Source organism: Marmota flaviventris, chromosome 2 (genome assembly GCF_047511675.1).
Source record: "Marmota flaviventris isolate mMarFla1 chromosome 2, mMarFla1.hap1, whole genome shotgun sequence".
Lineage (NCBI taxonomy): Eukaryota > Metazoa > Chordata > Mammalia > Rodentia > Sciuridae > Marmota > Marmota flaviventris.
This window is the reverse complement of record NC_092499.1, coordinates 68,319,490-68,347,417: the sequence shown is the minus strand read 5'-3', so window position 1 is coordinate 68,347,417 and position 27,928 is coordinate 68,319,490. Positions and strand designations below refer to the sequence as shown.

At 38.3% G+C, this 27,928-nt stretch overlaps 1 protein-coding gene across 1 annotated transcript; it reads left to right on the top strand.

The window, feature by feature from the left end:
* Nucleotides 1-322: 322 nt before the first annotated feature.
* Ppp1r36 (protein phosphatase 1 regulatory subunit 36) lies at nucleotides 323-27,928 on the top strand. Its single transcript, XM_071607962.1, has 11 exons — nucleotides 323-674; nucleotides 1,305-1,369; nucleotides 8,485-8,571; nucleotides 9,401-9,498; nucleotides 9,596-9,662; nucleotides 11,819-11,917; nucleotides 17,062-17,196; nucleotides 26,369-26,411; nucleotides 26,717-26,895; nucleotides 26,977-27,168; nucleotides 27,669-27,928. The coding sequence occupies exons 1-11, from the start codon at nucleotides 357-359 to the stop codon at nucleotides 27,814-27,816; spliced, it is 1,431 nt and encodes a 476-aa protein (XP_071464063.1). The 5' UTR covers nucleotides 323-356; the 3' UTR covers nucleotides 27,817-27,928.

Here is a 27,928-nt window from a genome sequence, read left to right as displayed (position 1 = left end):
CCAACACCTCAAAATCAACGTAGGTCCAACCTACTTAATGTAGAAAGGTGGGAACAGACAGTTCTTTCTTATAGGAGGGAATTTAGTTGCTGCTTCGAAACAACGCAGAAGTGTACTATCACCGCGGGAATGCCCTCAAGTCCTGCGCAGCTTTACTACTGGGTCAGACAGTAAACCGATCCAGCGAAGATTGCGAGGTGCTAACGGAGCACCGGGTGGGGCTTTAGGGACCTGGAGAGAAGCGCGAGTCCCGCCGACACGCGGCGGAAGCAGCTCCCGACCCCGCCCCGCGTCCGGTGAGCCAGCGCCCGCGGCGGGTAGCCTGGGTGACGCTGTGAGGCGGCCAGGGTGCAGCCATGTACCGGCTGCCCGAGTCTAAGAGGAAGCGGTGGGGCAAGCAGGCCCCTTCCCGGCAGGACGTACAAACCGCCTGTGTCCTCCCCTCTCCCGGGGCTGGTGAAGGCGGCCCTGCTCTCCCGGATCGGCAATCGGCCCCGCGGGCGACGGTGGCAGGCTCGGCGGGTGCCCGGGACAACAACCTACCGGCACCCGCACGCCCTCGTCCTTTGCTGCGCTCCGTGACCTCCTCCACAGGCGGGTCGCCGCCTTCCTCCGGGACCGGTAGTTCTCAAAAACATACCGGCATATTTGCCCACAAAAACAGACCTAGAGAGGTACATTGAGCAGTAGGTAGGAATTGAATTCTGGCTCCACACGCAGATGTTTAGATGCTCGTGAAAGCCCCCCTCACCACCTCTGATTGGAGGGTTGCAAAGTAGCCCAACAGCTGGGGAGCGTCGGGGGTGGGGGGCAGAGAAGCAGCCCTGTTCTGGATAGGACCCGGGGCAAGGAGGGGCTGGTGGGTTGCTCTCTACCACTACCTGAAAGGGTTTTGGAGATTGCCTCGGAACGGAGGGCGAAGGGTTTTGAGCAGGCTGCTGTTTTGTGTCCAGCTCAGGTCAAAGGTTGTGGCCATGCTCGGCATCAATTTATTTTGTCCCAAATATTTTTGTCCGATGAATCTTGAGTTATGTGCAGTTTAAATTTTCTTTCTTCCTCCCTTTCCTTTCCTGAGCCGTCCCTTCTTTCCTCTTCCTACTTTCTTCCCTCCCTCCCTCCCTCCCTTCCTACTGAAACCAAACCAAAAAGCAATCAAAAAGGATAAGTTAAAAATACACTTTTAAGATTCTACATCTTTATTGACTAGAGTTTTAAAAAGACGTGTGAGTTATTAAAGGTTTATGTAACATGTGGTTTGAAAATTGAACTTTTAATTATTTTGCTTCAATCATTTCATTTTGCAGCAATCAGGATTACAGTTAGGGATGTGGTACTGGAAAGATGAAACCAAAACTCTTGAATTCAGAAGGTAAATTTTAATAAAACTTTATTAGCAGTTTTATAAAATTACATATGTGTGGGATAAAAAATAAGCAATGTAGAAAAGTATAGAGATTCTGGAAGCTAAGAAATACACAGGAATATATATCTTCCCTACTGCTAGAAAAATAAATATTTAACCAGTGTGTTCCCTTTATAGTATTATTTAGCATTATTCTACAAAAAGGATATTTTATATTACTAGTTGGAATTATTGCCTAATTCTATCTCATTCTTTTGACCACAATTTCAAATATGTAACATTACAATTTGTATTGAAAAAAAAGTATAGAGAATAAAATAAATATCTGGTGAAGTCCCACTATCTGGAGATTATCATTTTACTGAACAGCCTTGCAGACATCACTTTCTGTTAATTAACCCTTACCAGCTGCTTCCCATGTACCAGCCTTTCTACTAATCAGTCCACAAACCCTTTGAAACAGCTGCTATCCAGTTTACAGATAAAGAAACTGAGGTTTCAAAGGGCTAAGTGATTTGAAAATTAAGTAACTTGGTCCAATAGCATAGCTCATAAGTAACTAAGAAGATTTAAATGTATGCATGTTTGGCTCCAGAGTCCATATTCTTAATACTGTGTAAAATTGCCTTTGTAAGTTATAGAAATAGTTTTACATGAGTGGGATCATATTACACCTCCTGCAATGATGGTACATTTTATAAGGAAATATAATTAGATTAGAAAAACTAATCTAAAATCCTGAATCTAGCTGGGAGTGGTGGCACATATCTGTAATCCCAGTGGCTCAGGAAGCTCGGGTAGGAGGATCACGAGTTCAAAGCCAGCCTCAGCAATTTAACAAGGCACTAAGCAACTCAGTGAGACCCTGTCTCAAATTAAAATACAAAAAAGGTCTGGGGATGTTGCTCAGTGGTTAAGTACCCTTCTATCAATGGAAAAAATAAATACTGACTCTAAAACTATATAACTAAACTGATAATACTAGCCACTACTTGTGTATCTAGTGCATATTTTTCTAATTCTTATAAATAGCTATGTGAAGTGAGCATTAATATTCTCATTTTATGGGGGCTGTGTTGTGGCTCAGCAGTAGAGTGCTCGCCTAGCACATGAGAGACCCTGGGTTCCATCCTCAGCACCACATAAAAATAAATAAAGGTATTGTGTCCAAACAACTACAACTAAAAAATAAATATTTTTAAAAAATTTTAAAAATATTCTTATTTTATTGGTGAAGAAACAGAGGGTCAGTGAGATTAAGCAAAGTCATATAGACATTGAGTAGCACAACTGATAGTTTGAACCAAAATTAGTCTGATGCCAAAGCCCTTTCCACTTACAAGCTCTCTCCCTCTATTAGACTGTGGGCCCCTCAGCAGCAGAAAATGCCTTACTCATCTTCATGTCCCAGGAACTTTACAGAATGGGTGCTCAACAAATGTTTATTGAGATGTTCAGTTAACCAGCTGGATTCAAGTGGAGGAATACTAGAGGTAGGGGACCAATCAGAAGGCCATTGATTGCAGGATTAGAGATAGTTATAGTAAGTAGCAGAATTAACTCCATGCAGTTAAAAACAGAAGGGTGAAGGACAAAGAAATATTTAAGAGGTGGAATTGACAGAATGTTTGGATAAAATTGATAGAATATAAGTGGCTGGATATAAAAGGAGAGGGAGAAGTAGGTGTCTTTATTGACTCCCAGGTGTCTGAGTGGAGAAAGTGAGTGGCTAGGCTTGCCCTTCACTCAAATACAGATTAAAAGACACAAATGTGTGTTTGAGTTTGCTATGACATGTTCACATGAATATGACTCTTCAGCTGTTGGACAAATGGGGCTGGAGGCCAGGAAGAACTTTGCTAAGTATATATAGTTACATTATAAATATAATGACATGGAGGTCAAACAAATAATTAAAAGGCTTCACATTTTATTAGCATCAAAATTAAGTTTCATAGAATATATTTGTTCCAGGATTAAGGAATCTTTTATGTCCAAAGTAGTAATTTTAGTTTTGCTTTTTTTTCCCTCAGAAATGTCATAGAAGATTCTGTTTGGCAGCTTCTAAAGCATTACACTTGGTGACTGTGAGACAGACAGCTGTGGTATTAAATGAAAGACTAGTCACAGGAATCAAAATAGAATGTGGGTCTAAAATTTTCCTATATTTGCCTTCATCTACATATAGATACATACAGATATACATATCTATTCTTCATACCATATGTATATCACTATGTATCTATATGTAGATATAGACATATATAGGTGCTGGGGATCAAACCTAGCATGCTAGGCAGGTACTCTACACTGAACTACATCCCCAGCCCTCTTCATGTATATTTAAGGACTATCTTAGGTAGTGACATAGTGCTTCAGGAGGCTGAGGCAGGAAAATCCCAGATTTGAGGCCAGCCTGGGCAATTTAGCAAGAACTTGTCTCAAAATTTAAAAAATTATGTGGCCTATGCACATACATTCTGGGACAGTTTGAGGAGGTGTAGAAAGGAACATGATGAAGAATAGATAGGGACAGCCCTTTTGTAAGATGTAAATTACAAAAGAGCTGTAAGGAGATGTAACTCAGTGGTAGAGGGCTTGTCTAGCACATGTGAAGTCCTGGGTTTGATCTTCAATAATGAAAAATAAAATAAATATAAATAAAGGCCATCTTAGCCCTCTTTAATGAAAATTGTACCATACTTACTGAACTTCTGTATAAATGAAGTTAATTGGCAGTATTTTAAAAAGATATTTACTCTTTTTAGTTGTAGTTGGACATCATACCTTTATTTATTTATTATTAAGGGATGCTGAGGATCGAACCCAGGGCCTCACACATGCTAGGTGAGCACTCTACTGCTGAGCTACAATCCCAGCCCAGTTAGCAGTACTTTTCAAACTAATCTTCAGTGCTAATCCAGGTAGCACTATTTCATATTTGAGCCTACTAATAAACTTACAGATAATCAGTTTCATAGTTTTTAATATTTATAAATTATTCATATTCACAAGCTAAAGTTTCTTTTGTTACCAAATTGTTATTAAAATATGACTTGATTTGATTTCCCCTAGTTTTAGAGATGGTATGACTTAAAATATTGGTTGTAATTAATTGTCTATTTTAAAAAAGCTAGAGAGGTTTATAATTGTACCCAACACAAAGAAGTAATAATTGTTTAAGGTGATAGATACACCAGTTACCTTGATTTGATCATGATATTATATAAATGTATTGAAATATCACACTGTACCCCAGTTACTATATGTTGATTAAATGTATTAAAAAATAATATCTAAGTCACATGGTATAATATTGCCCCAAAAAGGCTAGATACAAAGTGTAAATACTGCTGGGCACAGTGGGACATGCCTATAATCCCAGTGATTTGGGAGGCTGAGGCAGGAGCCTCAAGCGAGTTCTAGGCCAGCCTTACCATCTTAGCTAGACCCTGTCTCAAAATGAAAAAGGGCTGGGGATGCAACTCAGTAGTTAAATGCCCCTGGGTTCAATCCCCAGTACCAAAAATAAATAAATACCCCCCAAATACCAAAGCCCCCCAATGAAAAAGTAAATGGTTGAATGAATGGTTATATGTGTGTAAAACTTTTTAAAACAAAAGGAATTGCCATGATAGAAGTAAAAAAATAGCAGTTACCTTTAGGGGTATTATCAGCTGGCACATAGTGGGGGACAGTACAAGGGAACCTGCCCATGTACTAGAAATGGTTTTTATGTGTTGGTGGTAGTTACGTGGGTATATACATATTAAAAACTTGATCACGCTTTATACTTAGGATTTTTTTTTAATTTTTTATTGTTGGTTGTTCAAAACATTACATAGTTCTTGATATATCATATTTCACACTTTGATTCAAGTGGGTTATGAACTCCCATTTTTACCCCGTATACAAATTGCAGAATCACATCAGTTACACATCCATTGATTTACATATTGCCATACTAGTGTCTGTTGTATTCTGCTGCCTTTCCTATCCTCTACTATCCCCCCTCCCCTCCCCTCCCCTCTTCTCTCTACCCCCTCTACTGTCATTCATTTCTCCCCCTTGTATTATTTTCCCCTTTCCCCTCACTTCCTCTTGTATGAAATTTTGTATAACCCTGAGGATCTCCTTCCATTTCCATGCAATTTCCCTTCTCTCTCCCTTTCCCTCCCACCTCTCATCCCAGTTTAATGTTAATCTTGTTCTCATGCTCTTCGTCCCTACTCTGTTCTTAGTTACACTCCTTATATCAAAGAAGACATTTGGCATTTGTTTTTTAGGGATTGGCTAACTTCACTTAGCATAATCTGCTCTAATGCCATCCATTTCCCTGCAAATTCTATGATTTTGTCATTTTTTAATGCAGAGTAATACTCCATTGTGTATAAATGCCACATTTTTTTAATCCATTCATCTATTGAAGGGCATCTAGGTTGGTTCCACAGTCTTGCTATTGTGAATTGTGCTGCTATGAACATCGATGTAGCAGTATCCCTGTAGCATGCTCTTTTTAGGTCTTTAGGGAATAGACCTAGAAGGGGAATAGCTGGGTCAAATGGTGGTTCCATTCCCAGCTTACCAAGAAATCTCCATACTGCTTTCCAAATTGGCTGCACCAATTTGCAGTCCCACCAGCAATGTACAAGTGTACCCTTTTCCCCACATCCTCGCCAGCACTTGTTGTTTGACTTCATAATGGCGGCCAATCTTACTGGTATACTTAGGATTTATTTGCTTTAGTACTTATAAGTTACAACTCAATTTAAAACAAAAATTAAATACCCCAAGTAGAGATTATGTGGCCTACACACATACATTCTGGGACAGTTTGAGGATATGTAGAAAGGAATATGATGAAGAATAGATAGGGACAGCCCTTTTGTGGTGAAGCTGTTTCAAGTTTTAGTAACTCAGTTTGGCAAACCTTAGGTTACCTTAAGTGTCCTGCTATTAGGGACAGTAGTACTAAGGTGGAAGAAAATAGACCTTTGTATATTTTATGGCCAGAGTTAGTGTTTGGGTTCAGTGGAAATATAGGTGCTGATTTCTTATTAAAGTCTGAACATATCTGAGTGGGCAGTGGTTGGAGTAAAAGCTGCAGAGGTGGCAGGCTTGTCCAGGAACCCTTACTGAGTACATGGGCTGCATTTCTGCTCTAGAAAGCTCCTCCCATGGGAACACTGAGGAGCAAGATTCCAATTAGGTGGATAATCTTAGAGGGAGGGGGTAGGACCTAGATGAATTCTAACAGAATAGAGAGATTAGGACAGTAGGTGAGTCAGTAAGCATGTAGAGGGGTTGAAAGATTTAGTTATACAGGTAATAAATATACCTTCTTATTATTAAACTATTCAAATAATGCAGAAACATACAGATGTGGAAGACAGATTTCTTTACCACTATCTCGTCTCTGCCCCAGCCCTCCACCCCTCATTGGAATAGCCACCATTAACAATTGGTATTCTTAAACTTATTTATTTTTCTTGCCTTTCCCCCACCCTAATAACTCAGTACACCCTCCCCCATGATCCCAATCCTTGGAGACCAATGATAAGAGGAACATCAGAAAGAATGAAAAGCGTGGAAATCATCCATTGGCCAGCATGGTGCCAGTGTCTTCAAAAAGGAAAGGAAAAGAAAGGTGGAAAAATACAAGTAATCCATTCTCTTGAGGTGACATCATGTACTCACTTTTTGGAGCTGACATATGATACAACAGGACATTAGGAGGTTGGCCAAACTGCTGGGGAGGTATTCCTCCAAAATAATTCCTTGCTGAGATTTGATAAGGAGGCAATAAGGATCTATATGATTGATATTCATCTTTAGAGAATGACTAAAACTGGGGGAAAAGTACTTCCATTACTCTATCTACATTTCAGCTTAATAGAGGCACATACAACTTTGGGCAGAGATAAAGCTACTGGTTGGGTTATCAATGCCATATTGTTTCCAAGCAGAAAAGCAATTCATAACCCGCACTGGGCCACCAAACCAATGTATGTAGCAAACACCACAGTTGTGGAAAATATATTCTCTCTAAGGTAGGAACCATATCCTACTGATCTTTGAAAGACTTCTATTTTCCTGTTAGCATTTGCTGATATTCTGAGAGCGTGCATTGGCTGTAATCAGATACCATCTCATGTTCACTGTCAGCAATTGCTGACAAAAGTCTCAGGGGCCTCAGTATAAACTTGTTGTTTTTTGAGGTCTCTTGTTAATTAGATCCATTACTGCCTAATAAGTCTTATACTGCCTGTAAGGAAACCCTGAGTCAAGTAAAGGGTTCTGAAAACTTCCTGGAGACAGGCAAGTTCTTGAGAGGGGTTCAAAATTACCAAGATGACTTCTTGGGGGCAGGATTGCCTGGTGGCTAAGCCCATAGCTCTGTGGCTAGAGAACCTGGGTGCCCATCCTGGCTTTGCCATTTATTATGTGATCTCAATCAAGTTACTTAATCTCTTTCTAAGCTTCAGTTTTTCCCAGATATAAAAATGGTGTTAATATTATTTTTCTCATAGAGTTGCTATGAGGATTAAATGAGATTGTGCTGCCTGGCATGGGCACATGCCTGTAATCCCAGCGACTAGGGAGGCTGTGGCAATAGGATCAAGTTCAAAGCCAGCCTCAGCAACTTAACAAGGTCCTAAGCAACTTAGCAAGACCTTGTCTCAAAATTAAAAATAAAAAGGACTGGGGATGTAGCTCAGTGGTAAAGTGCTACTGGGTTCAATCTCCAGTACCAAAAATAAATAAATAAATAAGATTGTTCCTAAAAGCATCTGGCCCATAACAAGTACTCGATAAATTTTTAAAATCCCTCCAAACTTAGTGAGGTTTCTGCTTCTTGAGAAGTTACTACAAGATTTTTAGATAGAAATTTTTGTGTATGGTAGTATTGTGGAGGCTGCTGAGGCTGAGAGCCTAATGTAAAATCTGAAGTTTTAATCATTCTGTGTATAAATACATAAACGGAACACTGTTGTGCCCAAAAATATTTGGCCTCTGCTCATAATATATGCCATCCTAAGGTTGTATGAGTTATGATCATGATGTGATTAGTTTTTCCCTGGGAAAACATCAAGTTACTAATCATCTCATTTCTATTGCAGTTTTATATCTTCAGTAGAACTCAAGGAAAAAGGAAAGAAAGGCAAAGCCGTTCACTTTGCTGAAATTGATGGCCCCGCTTCAGAAAGGTGGTTTCACTTCTCATCCATGCCAGTTCTGCCAATGGTGCCTCTCAGTGGAATCATTTAAGTCTTTACAAACTCTAAGTTCCATTATCTCAGGCTGAAATGCAGTACCAATAAAGGAAAAATGAGGCACTACCTCAGAATTATAGTGGGAGTTACAAATCATCCCTATAAATGTATCTGAAATAACTTGGCTGTTAGTACATTTCAATTTTTTAGTTTTCTTTTAATCTGAATATTGTAACTATCCAGAAATAGATGATTGAAATGATCTCTTTTGGATGGAATATATGTGTGTGTGTGTGTGTGTGTGTGTGTACCGTACATATGATATTAGGGGTTGAACAGGGCCTTGCACATGCTGGGCAACTAACTCTACCACTGCATCACATCCCCAGCCCTATGTGTACATTTTATATCAGACAGTGTATATTCCTTTTACATCTAGCATAATAAATATAATGTTTAATAAGACACATCCCCAAATGATATTTCATTAAATGAAACCCATGCATAACTCTGAGGATCTCCTTACTTTATAGTAAATGATTCACACACTGCAAGATAGAGTAGATACAACTAAAACCTTTTAAAACACTAGGGGCTGGGCATGGTGGTGCACAATTGTAATCCCAGTGGCTCAAGAGCTGAGGTAAGAGGATTGCAAGTTGAAGGCCAGCCTTAGCAACTTAGTGAGACCCTGTTTCAAAATAAAAAAGGCTGGGGATATGGCTAAGTGGTTAAATGCCCTTGGGTTCAATCCCTGGTACCAAAAAATAAACGAACAAACAACAACAAAAAAACACTACTACATGCTGTTGTTCCAAAACAGGTTGACAGATAAAAGGCTCTCTTCAAGAGAGGATAAGTCAGCGAAAGCCTTAGAGAAACGAGGTCAGCAGGGCAACGTTACACTGGATGATGTTAAGTGTGAGTAGCTGTTCCCTCCTTCTTACACACTACCTGGTATGAACCTCTAAGGCAGCACTTTGTCTCTCTTTCAATTACCCATCTTCTCTCCTTTCAGTTGTTGCTTTGCTTTTGCTACAAGATACTGAGATGCAGAAGATCTGTTCTTTTACAACGTTTATGAGGTGTGTAATGCTTGCAAGACATTGTCTTTTCCCCTTTACTTTGCAGTAATTTCATCTGATAAGTGCTGATAGATCTGATTTTTAGAGAAACAGCAGGAAGCAGGTTCTATGTAAACCATCAACTCATCACTCAGTCACAAAGACTGAAATCAAAAAGTCTGGCAGAGGAATCCAAAAGTCACAGGAGCCCACAGGAAACCCCAACAAAGTCCCAAGGCAAGGAGTACAGAGTGCATGTTGCCAGAGTTCCATGCAGACTGCACTATATTTATATACCATTCACAGAATGTACCCATTTACTGTAGAATGTTTCTTGATTTTTCTAAACATCAGTTCCCTTAGCTACAAAATTAAGAATAGTGTCTCCTTTCTATGGCTGTCTGTGCCTGGGCTTCTCTTGGCATCTGCACATATGACTGGTCTATTAGAGTCGGGCACCCAATGCTATAGGCACTTCTCCTACATCCCCTCAGATTTCCAGTGCAGGTTGCTTGTGATGAATACCTGAGACTCTTCCCTCAGGTCTTGCTCCACTTCAGGGGCCCACTTGGCCCGAGCACTGACCTTGGCAAGCAGGACAACTCCTTAGAGTTGTTTTCTATATGATATTTTCTATACAACCTCCCAGAGCCCCTGCAGAACTGAATTATACTAGTTCACGGTGATAACACCCCATTCACTGGCTTCCTTCCTTTTCCTATTTCATTTCCACTCTCCATAGGATGTTTCCTAAGATCACGTCCTGCATTATCTGCTTACTCTCAGTTCTTTGCTTCAGGATCTTTTTCTGGGGAAACCCAGAGTTAGATAAGTAGTTATTAATATCTTGACAAAAAAATCTGTAATAGTCACCTTCATCCTGCTCTAAAGGTGCAGTTAAAAGAAAGCATGTCAGAGTAAGAATGTCCTTTGGGGGCTAGAAAGAAGGTAGTAAAAGTCTGATAAAAATATAAAGAAAACAATACCTTCTAATTGAAAAATGAGATAGCATTGTAAATCTGTGCATTCTTTTTGGAGAGCAAAACATGAAAATTTAATATGCTTGTGTACTGTGTTCTAACAATTTCACTTCTGTCTATAATATTTTAAAAAGACATCAATATCCTTCAACAGAAGACTAGTTAAGTAATTTAAGAGAGAATATTCAGCTGTTTAAAAGAATAAGGGACATCTATACATAGCATCATAGAAAGAGGTCCACACTACACATGTAAGTGACAAAAGCAAGTGGCAATAAATCATGTCTATAGAAAAAAAACACTTTAAGGCATATATTTATACATATGTATACATATTGGTGGGGGAGGATGTTATATGTAAACACCTATGCTTTAGAAGGTTTAGGAAGAATTCATTCCAAAGACTTAATAGCGGTCACCACGAGGGAGTAGGATAGAAGAGAGAATATTTTACTTTATACATTTCTGTACATTTTAAAAAAATATTTTAGTTCCCCACTTGAATCAAATGTATGAAATATGATATGTCAAGAGCATTGTAATGTTTTGAACAATAATAAAAAATATTTTAGTTGTACTTGGACACAATATCTTTATTTATTTTTATGTGGTGCTGAGGATCGAACCCAGTGCCTCACACGTGCGAGGCAGGCTCTCTACCACTGAGCTACAGCCTCAGCCCCAATTTCTGTACATTTTTTAAACAATGGATATATATTACTTGTATAGTAAGAACTTCTTGAAAATTTAATTAATAAGCACAACTGTAAGAATTTAGTAGTCAGGCACAATGGAGCCTGTAATCCCAGGGACTTGGGAGGTAGAGGCAGGAGGATTGCAAGTTTGAGGCCAGTGTCAGCAAATTAGTGAGACCTGTCTCAAAATAAAAAATAAAAAAAAGGACTGGGAATGTAGCTGAATGGAAGAGCATCCCTGGGTTCAATTCCCAGTACAAAAGAAACAAAAAGAATTTAGTGTCTGACTTTCCAAAAATAAATCTTTTTTTTTTTATATAAAAAGTGAATTTCTTAACTTTCAGTAGTGTAATAGAATCTTAAATGGTAAGTAAATTAGTTGTGTGATAGGCATGTTAACATGTATTTCTACTCATGTCCTATGCCCAGATTTTTTATGAAAAACCTCATATTTGAAATAGGTTAGTGTTGATTTCTTTCTGTTTTCTAAATTTCTTCATAGAAATAAGAATCTTGACAATTTCCTCATGGCATTATTGTACTATTTATCTCATTACTTGGAAAAAAACTCGCTGGAAAAGAAGCCCCAAAGCTATATGGTGTAAGTAAGTTCTGTAAGTGCTTTTTATCATAGCCAGTTTAAAAGTAACTTTTATCTAAGGTGAAGAGATAATGGAATTTTAAAAATCTTTTGGGTGTACATGGGAGAATTTTTCCTGTTTTTAAAGCTCATTGAATAATGGGTATTCCGTACAACAAAATATTCCAACTAATAAAGAATAACAGTACCCAATAATGAGATTTAATGAAAGCCACATTAGTAATTTAAAAAATTTTAGTAACCATATTTTTAAAAGATGCAGGTTAAATTAGTTTTAACAGTTATTTTATTTAACCCTATGAATGGAAAATATTATTATAACAAGTAGTCAATACTAGGAAGTGATTAATGAGATATTTTACTTTTTTTATGAAATAAGTCTTTGAAGCCTGGTGTCTTTTATACTTACAATATATCTCAATTGAAACTAGCCACATTAAATGCTCAACAGCCACATGTAGTTAGTAGCTACCATATCCAGTAGTGCAGAAATAGATTTATTTTGTTATGCTTTATATGCTAACAAAAGTTCTTGCTAAAGGGTTTGTAAGCATCTAATAAAAAAGTTAAGATTTTTTTTTTTTTTAAATAACAGATTTGGCCAAAATGACATCACAGGAAAAAACCCCAAACTTTCTTAGGCTACTTGTAAAGAACTTAATTGCTTTACACAGAGGTGGCTTAGAGATATACACCCAGGAGCAAGCTCTGGGAACTTGGAGTCCACAGCAGAACAATGCCTTGCAGACTTGGCCATGACCTTTCACAAGTATGGAACTTTCCAAGTGCCCAGCTGCCCTCCTCGTACATGTGGAACCAACCCAGTGACTTAGCTGTTAGGAATGTTGAATAGAGCCATTAACTTGCTACAGAGTATTTTGAAATGCAAAACTCCTGTATATAATCAAGCAGTTTGAAAAACATTTTATGGATAGAGAAATAGTTTCTGGATAGCAGTTTTGTAAAGGATCAAATAAATAATTCAAACACTGCTGCTACCGTAAAGCTATCATAATGTGCAATGCGGGTGTTGTTTCAGGGCAACCTTTCACAGTAAGACAGCCAGAGCATGCAGTGTTTCTATGGTAGCAAGCAAAAGGGCTAAAGCAAGTGTGAGCTTCGAAGGTACAAGGATTCTTACTATTCCCAAGTAGAAACTTATTAGACTTTGGTGGTATTTTGGCTTATTTTGTATGGTCTTTTCTAATTTTGAGGCTTATTGCTAATCTAGCAAATAAATTTGTTTTATATCTTAATTAACAGGTAACAGAAAAGAAAGATTCCTTAGTTATTTTTAAAATGCATGAAAACTCTTTAGAACATGGAGGTGTAAGACTGTTTCTTAGAAGGAATCAATTACAGAAATGAGCAAAAGCAAAGTAGGCCTTAAAATGATTGATTCTGGGGTTTGATTCTAAAAAAGCATTATAACCTTTCATTTTCAGGCTTTCCAGTAGTCAGTCCATTTACTTATTATTTAGAATTAAACATAGATTGCAATGTGATATCAGCACAGAAAAAAAATTGATTTCAGTCCAACTAGCATAGGGATAATGATAGTGCCTAATTCACAGTGTTGCACAGAAATAAACGAGATAGTGTCTTCTCTTAACCCAGTGGTCACACTTGGGAAGAAAGCTTGCATCCTGTGAGAGGAGGGCAGAAAGAAATGGAGAAAGATGTCAAAGATGCATTGTGTGTGTGTGTGGGGGGGGCTTAAATGAACTCTAGAGAGGGGAAAAGGGGAAAAGGGGAGGGTGTGGAAGGGAGTGGGCAGAGGGGTAGGAAAGATGGTGGAATGCGATGGTCATCATTACCCTAAGTACATGTATGAAGACACGAAGATTGTGACTCTACTTTTGTGTACAACCAGAGATATGAAAAATTGTGCTGTATATGGGTAATATGAATTGTATGTCTTTGGTTGTCATATATAACAAATTAAAATTTAAAAAAAATTTTAAAAATACAGCAAAGTAAATTGTGTAGCCAAGGGCAGGGGGAGATGCATTTAGATGATACTAGATGGTTAAAAGCCCTAATTCCAGAAAAAGAAAACTATTCCCCATTTAAAGATGAAAACATTAAGGCTCAGAGAGGTGAAGTAATTTGTTGAAATGACATACCTACTAAATAGTAGAGATGAGGCTAGAACCCAGGTCTAACTCAAAAGCCTGTGCTTAACCACACCCAGCACCTTCTATTGATCAACTATGGGTCTGTTTCCAGAGTTCATCCATTCAGAATCAAGATTTATAGCTCTGAACAAGACACAATTTTGCCTGAGTTTATAAACACTGTACCATAAACATTTTTCAAGTTATGATCTCCTTTATGATTTTTAATGGTGGCACAACTTTCCATAAAGTAAATGACTTGACTTTAGCTATTAAGGGGTAATTTATTACAGTGGTTAAGGTTGCATATTTTGGTGCCTGGGTTAAATCTCATAGGTTTAATATGATCATTTCTGTGGCTCTTTAAATTTTTTTTTTTTTTTTTGGTATAGGGGATTGAACTCAGGGGCACTCGACCACTGAGCCACATCCCCAACCCTTTTTTATATTTTATTTAGAGAAGGGTCTCACTGAGTTGCTTGATGCCTCGCTTTTGCTGGCTTTGAACTCGCTATCCTCCTGCCTCAGCCTCCTGAGCCACTGGGATTACAGATGTACACCACCACACTCCAGTTGAAATTCTTTTCAGATGTTTATTTCACAGTATTATGCTGATTTTTCTCTTACTGAAGCATCAATTTCAGCAAAATTTTTCTCTTACTGAAGCATCAATTTCAGCAAAATTTGTCATTCTTGTCATTTACTTTTTTTTTTTTTGTAATAGTTCTGGGAATGGAACCCAGGGCCATGCTAGTCAAATGCTCTACCATTAAGCTGCACCCTGGCATTTTTAAAGAATATACTTGTTATTTCAGGTGAACTATTAATTTAGTGTTTATGGCTGTTTAAGGCAGTGCTTCAGAATGAAGTAAAAAGGCTGAAACATTATAGGGAATGGTTTTTCAGATATAGAATTTTTCTTTTTCTTTTCTTTTTTTTTGTACCAGGGATTGAACCCACGAGCACTTACCCACTGAACCAAATCCCCAGCCTTTTATTTTGAGGCAGGGTCTCACAAGGTTGCCCACAGCCTTGCTAAATTGCTGAGAGTAGCTTTGAACCTGAGATCCTCCTGCCTAAGCTTCCCAAACTGCTGGGATTACAGCAAAATAAGGCTATTAGCTTCTGGCAGCTTTGACAAAGGAAGGTTGAAGGTGCAGAAAGCAGGGAGACAGGCACTGTGATGTGGCCATTGGGGCTCATGTGGAGGGGTGTGTTTGGGTTACATGGCATTTGGACACTTAATATTGGAGCCTACTGGAAAAAGATACATTCATACATTGCTGGTGGGAATGCAGATTGGTGCAAAAATTATGAAAAGCAATATGGAGATTCCTCAGAAAACTTGGAATGAACACCATTTGACCCAGCTATCCCACTTCTTGGTTTATACCCAAAGGACTTAAAATCAGCTTATATAGTGATGCAGCCACATCATGTTTATAGCAGCTCAATTCACAATAGCTAAACTATGGAACCACCCAGATGCCCTTCAACAGATGAATAGATTTAAAAAAATGGAATATTACTCATCCTTAATAAAGATTGAAATTATGGCATTTGCAGGTAAATGGATGGAGCTTAATTCTAAGCAAAATAAGCTAGTCCCAAAAAACCAAGAGCCAAATGCTTTCTCTGATATGTGGATGCTAATCCATGATGGGGAGCAGCTAGAGAAGAATATAGTTACTTTAGGTAAAGGGGAGTGAAGAGAGAGGAGCGGGTATGGGGTTAGAAAGGATAATAGAACAAATCAGGCATTATTACCCTATGTTTGTATATAACTATATGACCAGTGTGATTCTACATCATGTACAATCAGAAGAATGAGAAATTATACTCCATTATATATGATGTATCAAAGTGCATTCTACTGTCATATATAACTAATTAAAACAAATTAAAAATAAAATTTAGGGCTGGGGATGTGGCTTAAGTGATAACGCACTCTCCTGGCATGCGCCGGGCGCTGGGTTCGATCCTCAGCACCACATAAAAATAAAAATAAAGATGTTGTATCCACTGAAAAACTGAAAAATAAATATTAAAAAATTCTCTCTCTCTCTTAAAAAATAAAATAAAATTTAAAAAGTTGGAGCCCACTTTATCTATTCAAGAAACTCATTTTATTCTAGTGATTTCCAAGCCTTTTATCATGTGTAATAATGTTTTGTGCTCTGAAACAGCCATATTATCCTTAAAGTCACCATTTCCCCTCACAGCATATATTCATCTAGTTGTTGTAGTGGTTAACCTCAGAAGGGATAGTAATTTGTTTTTGTTTACTGTGCATTTCATTTGGTATCTAGTGATTAACAGTGCACTGGAATGTATTGTCAAGAATATAGTTCCCTATTGTGCTGCAAAAAAAATTTAAAATTAGGATTCAGACATGTTGCAACCTAAGAAAAGACTGTCTTTTACAAATATCATTTGCAATTCAGTTGGAGCTGGGGCTGTGTTTTCACAGGGAAGCAATGTTATTATAATTGACACCCAAGTTCCCAGAATAGTTGACCACAAATGCCTCTTTAGCAACACACCTAAACTCAGAACTGAGAGTGGCCCAGTGCTGTACTTGAAGCCTCCAAGCTTAATAGAAACACCAGGAATGGGGAAAGCTGAGGTGGCAAGGAGTCTCTACAGCAGCTTTGAGAACACAGTAGAAAGAAAGGCTGCCAGCTGCCTCAGCAACCAGTATGGGTCACTTGTTAGTTGAGCTGTTCTATAGATATTAGGACTAGCTGTATATAAAATTGAGGCTCCATAGATAGCAAAAAGAATCTATCTATAAACAAGTGAAAATTGACCATAAACTTTGAGTTGCTGATTCTAGTGATTAATAATGATTTAAGGGACTTTGAGGATTTTCCTATGTCATGGCTCAAATAAAACAAATGAATTGGTAAGTCAGGTGTGTTGACTCACTAGTATATCTTTCAAAAAAGTTTATAATTCAGACTTTAAAAATGCTAATTAATAGGCATTTACTCAAATTAATCCATATTGTCTTTTTCTTCCCTCTAGGGGCCTTGTAGAGAAAAAAGAGATGGAGCTGGTTTTAAGTAAGTTAGAAGCAGCACAGAAATATTTGGCTCAGAAGTACTGTGTCCTTGTGCTGGGGTTGGGCATGCCTGATAAGCATCACATGTGCTGTGGAAAGTAAGTGTGCACTCCAGATGCCATTAGATCGTGACATCCTTAGGACCCTTGCATTTGACTTCTGGTACTGGGGGGAAAAGCATTTCCTTTTTGTTGTCCAGAATAATTGGGCTCAGGTAAAATCTGCCCCAAGCACTGGGGGTTGTCTGCTTTGAGAGAGCCAAGTGAGTATGGAAGACATCCCAGAATCTCAGTTAATATCTATTTATTTAGGTACGGAATTGAACATAAGGGTGTTTTACCACTGAGTTGCATCCCCAGCCCTTTGTTTTTTATTTTGAGACAGGGTCTCGCTAAATTCCCGAAGGCTGGCCTCGAATTTGCCGTGCTTCTGCCTGAGGCTCCAGAGTTACTGAGATTATAGGTGTGTGCCATGACACCCGGCTCAGCTGATATTTAAAAATTCTCCCCTGCTTGTGATTAAATGACTTGATTTCTCAGTGGAATCTTGCTCTCAACCAGGAGGGATTCCTATGCTAGGCAGGGCTACTGGTGGCCTCTAGTATATACCGAGTGATAGACCAATGTTGGTGGGGGATGGAATGTCTGCTTGTTTTGCAACTGCCAGGAAGAGCTGCAGAGGTAGGGGTTATAAAATAACACTGTCTATGGAATACAATTTTTGTCTTAGGATGATAATGTTTGCATAATTGTAATCGAAATTTAAAAAGGGGTCTCATCACCAGAAAGTTGGAGATCATAGGAAGAAAAACTTTGATCCTTAACCCCAAATCTCCCCCTGAACAGTTTCATGACAAGCCCAAGAGCGATGCCATGGCCATAGCCAGAACTTAAAAAAAAAACCCTCAATAGGAAAAGAACACAATACATGATATACCTCTCTCTAAATCCCCCATGTTTTCAAAGATATCTTTGTCCATGAACATACTTACCCAGTTGTTCCTATGTATTTTTTGTGTTCTACATTTCCTGTGTGCTCTCCTCTCTTATTCTGCATACATAATTTCACTTATTACTTTCCATAGCAGCTGGAGTTATCCTGTTGTATACCCATTGCTTAACCATCCCTTTTGTAAACATTTACATGGTTTCAGTTTTTCTGTTTTATTGTAGTTTGTATTGCTTTACATAAATTATTTTGTTCATATGGACTATTTCCTTATGGCTTATTACCCAGAATGTATTTACCTATAGGGTACAAACAATTGTTAAAAAGCTCTTCATAACATATTGCCAGATTGTGCTCCAAAAAGGTTCATTCCAGAGGTAGTGGTATGTGCTGATAGTCCCAGCATTTGGGAGGCTGAGGCAGGAAGATCACTGGAGCCCAAGAGTTTGAGGCCAGTCTGGACAACATAGGGAGACCCCTTCACCAACCAACCAACCAAGACCAACCAACTGAAAAGAATCCAGAGCCCTCCACAGACCTCCTGCATGGGAGGCTGGGAAAAGTGATTTCAAAAAAATTAAAACCTTTTTTATTGCCCTCAGCAATAGGCATATTTGGTTGTGTTGGGTTTTATTATTTTAATATTTTTGATAGTTTAAAGGTGTATTAAAAGCTTAAAGATGTTTTACATGAATGAATATTTTTCAGGCTTTTAGAGTCTCTGCTCTTTTTCTTTTTAAAATTATTCACTGCCTACTCATTTAGTTTCAACCATTTACCAAGGGGGAATTGGAAAAGTTTTTAATTTCTTTATTTACATCCTATACCAAGGATTGATCATTTGTATTTTTTAGTTTGTTGCTTTCTTTTGAATATTTATATGTTTAAACATTAGAAAAATGTTTTTTATTTATTCAAACATGTCCACCTTGTTTCTGATATTTGATAGTCATACAAGTTCTTGTGGTTCTTGAGTTAAACTTATTATCTTTCTTTTTAATTTTTTAAAATTAGCATTTTAAAGAAATGTGACTTTGCTCCATTTGAAATCTGTTACAACATATCAGATGAACTATGAATATAAGCTTTTTATTTTTTTAACTAATATCAAACTTTCTAGTAATATCTATTAATGATTTTTTTCTCCACAGTAACATGTCTTGTTAGATTTTGAATTTTTCTAACATTTTAACCCAATTTGGTAAATTCCTATTGATTTTTTCCCCCCAGTACTGGGAATTGAGTCAGGGCTACTCTATCTTTGAGTACATTCCCAGCCCTTTTATTTTTTTGATATAGTGTCTTATAGTTTATATAGTCTTATATAGTTTCCCTGTCTGACTCTGAACTTTTGATCCTCTTGCCTCAGCCTTCCAAGTAGGTGGGATTATAGGCATGGACCAACACATCTGGCTTGCAGTCATTATTTCTTTCTGTATCTTTTAAAAGTATAGATAGTCCTTACACATTCGGCTTTCCACAGCCTGCTTTTCCTTATGGTAATGCTCCTAAACCAATTTGTTTTTAAAATTACAAGTCATAGCATATTGGTAGATCTTGAAATCAATGTAGTTGTGAAGAGAATAAAATAGTTTTAAAAAATAAGTATATCTGGCGTGAAAGTAATAAATAGAAATCCATAGTCCAGGGATACTTCAATAAACAACTGAAAAAAAAATAAGTATATCTGGGGCTGGAGTTGTGGCTCAGTGGTAGAGCACTTGCCTGGCATGTGTAAGGCCCTGGGTTCAATCCTTAGCACCACATATAAATAAATAAATAAAGTAAAAAAATCCATTGACAACTAAAAATTTTTTTTAAAAATCAAGTATATCATATGAAATAAAGATAAGTATTTTTTTCAGGATACTTTTGTGTCTATGTCTTAGTATGTTTTGAGTTGCTTTAACAAAATACTTGAGGCTGGGTTCTCTATTATTATTCTCTAAATAACAGAGGTTTAATGAGCTCATAGAACTGGTGTCCAAGAGCATGGTACCAAGCTTCACTTTTGGTAAGGACCTCATGGCAGATAGCATCAAAGGTGGGAAGTGGAGAGAGAGTGAAGATAGAGAAGACAGAGGAGTCAGATGTTGGGACACAGTGTACAAGATAGATCATATAGTGGGAAAGGAAACAAGAAATCAGGGAGAAAGCAGGCTTGCTCTTTTTTTCCTCCCCTAATACTAGAGATTGAACCCAGAGTGTTCTGCTACTGAATCACATCTCAGCCCTTTTTATTTTTTGAGACAGAATCTTGCCAATTTGCCAAGACTGGTCTCAAACTTGTGATCCTCTGGACTTAGCCTCCCAAGTCCCAGGTATTACATGCATGTGCCACTGTGCCTGGCCAGGCTGTCTCTTTAACAACCTGCTATGAAACTAATCCACTTCTATGAGACCCAACCCAACTCTCCATAATACCAGCATCAATCCCTTGTAGTGGTGACTGCCATCTTCCACTAGGTCTCACCTCTTAAAGGTCCCACTCCCTTTCAATACTGTCACCTTGGGTAAGTAAGCCTCAGCTTATATTTCAGCAAGGACAAACCAGATTCACACCATAGCAGTCAATGTGTGTATTCTAGGGACTCAATATTAAGTATGTTTCTTGCTGTGAGTTACAATTTAAAGAGTCTGAAAGCCACTGCGTTACAGCATCCTTTCTGTACCACAAGCACTCTTGTGTTTTCATAAGAATTTTGCTTTGCTCAGCCTTTCAAGCAATTATACCATAGTGTTGTTTGTCAGCTAATTGTTCAATTTAGACAGTTGTGTTAATTTGTTGGGCCATTTGAATACACTATTGAATTTCCCCTATATTTTAGAAAAAGATAAGTGGAACATTGGAAAATCAAGTACTGCTAATTCAAATCTAGAAACCATTGAGCATGTGGAGAATCTTTAGCTGCATTCAAATGCTCGAGACTAAAGTAGAACAAATGTGGGTTTGATTGCAAAAGACAAGACCTTGCACATGCTAGTCAAGTGCTCTACCACTGAATCATATCTTCAGCCCTTTTTTGTTTTTTATTTTGAGATAGGGTCTTGCTAAGATGACCAGATTGGCCTTGAACTTGGGATCTTCCTGCCTCAGCCTCTGAATACCTTGGATGACAAGTGTGTGCCACTGCTCCCAGCTACAATCTTTTCCATGTGTGTTTTTTTTTTTTTTTTTTTTTTTGGTGCAGTAAAATTATATACAATAGTGGGTTCATTGTTACATATTTGTATATGCACCTGATATAACAATATAATTTGGTCATTATTGTCCTCCAATATTTCCCCTTTCCCCCTCCTCCTTTTTCCTTCTTACAATACAATTTTTAAAGGAAACTATGATGTTTGAAAGTAGGTGATTGCCTCTGGTTAGCACAAGGTCCTGGTCCCTTTTCCACCATCTGCAGTATCACTTGCTTTTCTTCTGCCCATTGGATGGCAGTTTGGAGAAGAACAGGCTTAGAGCTCACCATGCACCATTTATGTATCAAATTCCATACATGTCAAAGGACTGACATGTATGGAACAAAGGATTTAGAGGAAAGCAGATTGCAGGATAGTTCTGCCAGTGAGTTGTTAATGGCCATAATGGCCATGGATGTTGATTATGTCCTTGATTCATGGATTTATAGTATTCTTTTGGTGGGCTTTTTTTTTTTTTTTTTTTTTTTTTTGCACTGGGGATTGAACTCAGGGACACTTAACTATTGAACCACATCCCTAGCCCCCTTTTTTTTTTTTTTGTATTTTATTTAGAGACAGAGTCTCACTGAGTTGCTTGGGACCTTGCAAAGTTGCTGAGGCTGGCTTTGAACTCACAATCCTCCTGCCTCAGCTTCCTGAGCCACTGGTATTATAGGCCTGTGCCACCGTGCCTGGCATTGGTGGGTTTTATGTAGAAAATGAGGACAGTGATTTTTTCAGTTATAAGTAATTAGCTGATTTTAACATGTCTTTATTTCACTTTAATTTGAATAAGCTAATATTTTCATGTGGGTTTTCTAATTTTTCCCTCTAACACGTGCATGGCTAATATTGGACTAGAATACCTCATGCCATTTATCTCTGGAGTTAGAGTGAAGATTATAGTAGAACCAATAATTTGGGGCTGTTAATCTAGTGCTTTCATGTCACTTGAGAAGTAAGAGAAGATGCTTCTCTATACTAAACACATCTGTGAAAATCCAGTATCACATAAATCAGCAAAATTTTGATGAATGTGTTCAGTAAAATTTATCTGAGTGTTGGAAATACATGCAAAAGCCTCCTTTTTGGTGTAAACTATAGACTTAGATCTGTTCTTTGGTTGTAGCTAGTACAGGCTTCATCCTCACCCCCATCCTAGGATATGAACCTTCTTCCTACACTCTCAGTGTGGCTGTCTCCTCATGGTGGACCAAAGAGGCTGGTGGTGGAGGTAAAGATAGAGAGAAAAGTAGGCTCTTTGAAACGCAGGTGTAAACATCATCTTTTTAAAAATTTTTGAGGTGGTGGGTGTGACTATATTGCCCAAATTGGTCTTAAATTCCTGGGCTCAAATTATCCTCCTGCCTCAGCCTTCCAAATAGCTGGGAGGACAGATGCATGCCACAACACACAGCTCTAAATCACTCTTAAACCTGCCTCCCAGCTCAGTCACATGCATTAAGGACTCTTTCCCCTCTCCACCAACACATCTTTGAAACTTCTTTTTCCTTGTATAGGGCAGAATTTGACCTTCATTTAGTTTAGATCTTGAATGTCTCTCAAAGACTCATGAGTTAAAGGCTTGGTCCCCAGGATGGGAAGTGGCAGAGGCTTGAAGAGGTGGAGCTTAATGAGAAATCCTTAGCTCATTATGGTTGTGCCCTTGAAAGGGATTGTGGGGCCCTGGCCCCTTCTTCCTCTGCTCTCTGGTTCATGAGGTGAGTGAGTGATTTTGCTACAACATGTGCTTTGGCCATGATGTGCTACCTTGTTGCAGAACCAAAGCAATAGACCAGCTGATGATGGACTGAAGCCTCCAACACTATGGACCAAACTGAACCTTCTCTCTCTCTCTCTCTCTCTCTCTCTCTTTTTTTTGAGAGAGAGAAAACCTTTTTTTTTTTTTTTTTGTAGAGGGACATAACAGAATGACTTTATTTTTATGTGGTACTGAGAATCGAACCCAGGTCCCACGCACACTAGACGAGCGCTCTACTGCTGAGCCACAATCCCAGCCCCATGAACCTTTTCTCTTATAAGTTAACTCTCTTGGGAATTTTGTTATGGTGATGGAAACTTACCAACACACTTGATTTCACCTAAAGCCATAGTGGGCAAATGGGAAAACACAATTTTTTCTTTTCCCCAGCCTAGAGCCTAGGTTCAAACCTTGGCTCTAGGCTTTATATCCTTTCACAATAACTAATAATATACTTTCTTCATTTTGATTTAGAGCTAACAATCTAAAGTAGCAACAAGGAATAAGAAAGAATCTTAATAGGCCACTGCAAAAAAAAAAAATCTCTGGATTTACCATCAGGTCACCTTTCCCTTCTTTCCTTTGGATTGTGCCCTCAAAGGTGGATTATACAGTGCTCTTGCAGACCAGCATGGTAGCCACTTGCCATATGTGGTTACCGAGCATTTGAAATGTAGCTTCAAATTGAGAGATGCTATAAGTGTTAAATATATGCAGTATATAAAATATGTACAAAAAGCTTTAAGGTAAATAAAATACCTTATCAATTTAAAATATTGAGTATATATTGAAATGATATTCCAGGAATTTGGATAAAATAAGTATATTGTTAAAATTAACATCACCATTTTATTTATTTATTTTTTTATTTTGCAGTGCTGGGGATCAAACCTAGGGCTTTGTGCTTGCTAAGCAAGTGAGCTATACCCCCAGCTCCACCTGTTTGTTTGTTTTTTTTTTTACCATGGCTGCTAGAAATTTTAAAATTATATTTATGGCTTACCTTATGTTACTATTGGATTGTGCTATTACAAACCTTGTTTAATTTTGCAGGTGATTTTGGCAGAGGAGGAGGTGTCTTACATTCTTTTAATCAAAAAATTTCTAAATGATTTTAGGTTCTATGTACTTAATATAGAAATTATAAAATACAAAAAAAAAAAAAAGAGAAAATGATCCACAGTTCACCAGCAACAGATGAATTTACAGAGATTGAACTGTGAGATCCCAAACAGTGCCCCTGCCGCACATCCATTTCCTGGACTCATTTCAGTTTCCCTCACAGAGATAAATCAGAATGGCAAGACCCAGTCTTCCATTCTTCATTTCCCAGGTGTGGGCCACATCAGTTTGCTTTAGGCTTTAAGAGAGATAAGAGTTCAGGTATTTATACCAATTTGAAGGAAAGTGAAGGACGTTCATGTTACCTTTCCTTCTAAACTAAAAAATGAAAGAGAGAGAGAGAGTGGGAGAATGTGTGTTTCATGGACGTCACTCTCTAATTTCAAAACCTTGCCAAGATGCTGTCTCTCTAAACTTTTCTCCCAGAACATAAGCTGACTCATTATTCCAAAAACAGTTTGTTTGGTTTTCTGCTTCAGCTTGGCAGGTCTGCATGGGCTCTAGTTTCAATCTGGTAGAGGTATGAAAGGGCAGAAATTCTTCAGGTGAGGCCTGAATAAACCAAAGAAACATGGAAGCTTTCTTTCCCTGAAAAGTTTCTGCTGGACTCTGTTGTTCAATATTTTTATCTGCAAACTATTCTAAAGAAAAAGCCATTTCCCAAGCATTCTGGTTATGAGGACAGATGTATATATCTTACAGACATGAATTTTAGCACAAGATCTGTCCCTACTTAAACATATATATTTGGTTTTTAGTCTCAACTTTAGTTTTTTTTTAGTTGTAAGTGGGAATAATAGTGCTGACTACTTCATATGGGTATTATGAAGACTAAATATGGTAATCAATATAAAGGTTTCAGCATGGTATCTGGCACATAGTCTGCACTTAATGTAATTATTGTTGCCTTAATTTTGTGTTGAAGACTTGTACATGAGGAATCCAATATACAAAGAAGCAGGTAGGACAAGAGCTGTAAAAGATGAGCCAGCTCTTTGGGCTCATGCCCCAGTGGAAGGCCGCTTTGGGCCAGTAAAAACCAAAGTCCCTGGAAGAAGGATGGAGATCCTGAGGATTGGAATTATCTTTCCTAGACTTTCCAGGATGGTTCTGGAAAGCCTGGTCCCAGGACCAATCCTAGAATCCTAGGAATCACAGTTACTCCAAGGAAGGCACAAGAAAAAGCAGAAGTGAAACCAGCTTCAACCTTGGAGTACCCTGGGTCTGACCTCCTTCCCCATGACTGATGGAGTGACTGCAGGTACACAGCCCCCACAGTCAACTCTCAAGAACTCTTCAGGACATGCCTGCTTCCCTAAAGCTGAAAGTCAAAATCAAAACAACCCATGTAGGATGCAAGGTCAGGTTTACTAAGCATGCTCATCCCAGTACAATAGCCTTAACAATGAATTTGTGTTGCAAGGACTGCTGGGCAAATATCTGCCTTTAAGAGTAAGGCTCAGGTCTGGGTGTGTGGTTTAGCAAGAGAGAAAAAGCTCCAGGCTCCTTAATGTCAGATGTTACTCAGAAGAAGGAGGAGCACAATATAGTTCTTAGTCTGTTGATTGTGTGGTGTTGATTTTATTAATTTTGTTTCTGTTTCTTTTTTGTATCCAATAGCCAAAACCTTTGTTTTTCTTCATTCTATACTTACCCTCTAGTTCTGTGCAACCGCATCTATTTATCACTTCACATAACCTGTTTACCACCTTCCCACTCTCCTCATGTCCCCAACACATCACCAGAAGCACATCACCAGAAGCATTTGAAAATATACAATTTCTCATTGGTTTGTTTATTTTGAATTTATGTTGGCTTTTTTTTTTCTTTTGGGTATTGGGGATTGAACCCAAGGGCACTTTACCACTGAATCACATTCCCAACTCTTTTTTATTTTTTTTTATTTTGAGACAGGGTTTTGCTAAGTTGCTTAGGGCCTTGCTGAGTTGCTGAGGCTGGGTTTGAACTTGCCATCTTCCTGCTTCAGCCTCTGGAGCTACTGGTATTGAAGGCATGCACCACCGTGCCTGGTGATTTTGGTTAATTTTTGCCCAAACACTCCAGAGGTTTTGACCTGGGTCACCTAGGAAGTTGAATAGAAGGCATTTGTATTCTCTTTGCCTTTTGCTAGCATTCATGTAGCTAATTGTCTTGGAGCCACAGGTCATGAGCCTACATTTTGGGAAAGATAAGAGCTAGAATATTAAAGATTAAACTTCCCTCTCAGCCTATTGTTATAATGTGCTATGTTGCAGGGAGAAAATGTCAGACACACAAAAAGACTGGAAATTCTTCGAGGTGAGTCACATTTTAGGGATTTTCTTTGTGCTGTGATACATAGTGCATAGCAATGATGAATAGTCATTTCTTAGGCACTTATTTTAGTGAATATTCTTTCTTAAAAAAATGCTAACAAGCCACATAGTACACCTTAGGATTTTGGTCTGATTTTCCTCCCATGAAAGTGAGTACATGTCCAATTTTTCATGGCTTTCCAGGGATATTGAGAAATTGTGTCATCTACTTTGCAATGTTATATGAACAGTTGAGAGTTTTTCTTATCATTTCTGAAAGTCATGATTCTTGTCTGTTTTTTGTCATAGTCCTTATTCATTTTCTGTACATACGTAGCATGGATTGTCTTCCAACGTCAACACTTGACAGAGATCGAGGAAGAAATAGGAAGGCTCTTCCGCTCCAATATGTTCAATATTCCTCGAAGGAAACGGGAGGATGAAGAATCAGGAGGGGAGAAGAAACGCATGACTTTTGTACAATTCAGGTTTGATCTCTTTTGTAAACTTGAGGCTGTTTCTAGACAGCTGGATAAGGTGATCTAAATGGCATCTTTCTTCTCCCACAGGCGAATGATGGCAAAACGCCCAGCCATTAAAAAAGCCGTTAACATGCGTTCTCCAGTACTGTCTACTCTGCTGCCATCTCTCAGAGAAAAAGCTCAGAATATCGTTGAGAAAAAGTATCATCTAGTAGGCATCAAACTCCCAGGCCGGGTGCAAAAACACATGCAAAGTCTGGACTCTGTGCCCATGTCAGTGTAAGTGACTCAGGAGGGAGGCCAGATAGCCTGAGGGTTGGACCTGGAAAGGGCAGGGGCTCAGCACCATCCATGCCTCTGCCAGAGAATTGAATGAAGACAAGGCATCTGTGTTTCCATGAATCCCCTGCTCCTGGCTGTCTGTTTCCTGTCCAGAGCAATTCTAGTTATATCCATTGAGATTAGAAAAAAATCATTAGAAAGTTATGCTAGACTCCAAATATTTCTAACTTGGAGAAGTAAGTAACAGATTCTTTAAGGCTGATGTTTATGTATTGTAAGAATCATCTTTGGAAAATTTAGGAAGGGTCAATACAAAATCTTGCTGTGGATTGAGTTTTGGATTCATATGTCAGACCACAGTGGTTATTCATGAAATAGAGACAACTTTCAAAAAAGTGTGTGTGTGTGTGTGTGTGTGTGTGTGTGTGTGTGTCTGTCTGTCTGTCTGTCTTAGTTTTAGTATACTACCTCAGCTATACCAACAATTCTTTTTACAGAGTTGGCATTTTGGGGGAGCCACGATGTCTGTTCAACCCTCATACCCTTCTCCCCCTTGAACCAAAAGAAAATGCAAAATCATCTAAAAGACTTCCATCCCTGGTAGAGAGAAATAACATCCAGATTCAGGACGCACTGGAGTCATGAAAACATTGTCTTCTTAAATATGCCCTAAATAATCTGGTATATTTCACTTCTGTAATCAAGTCCCAGCACTTGAGGTAAACTACTTCAACTTAACTGCTTGATATAGGATCAA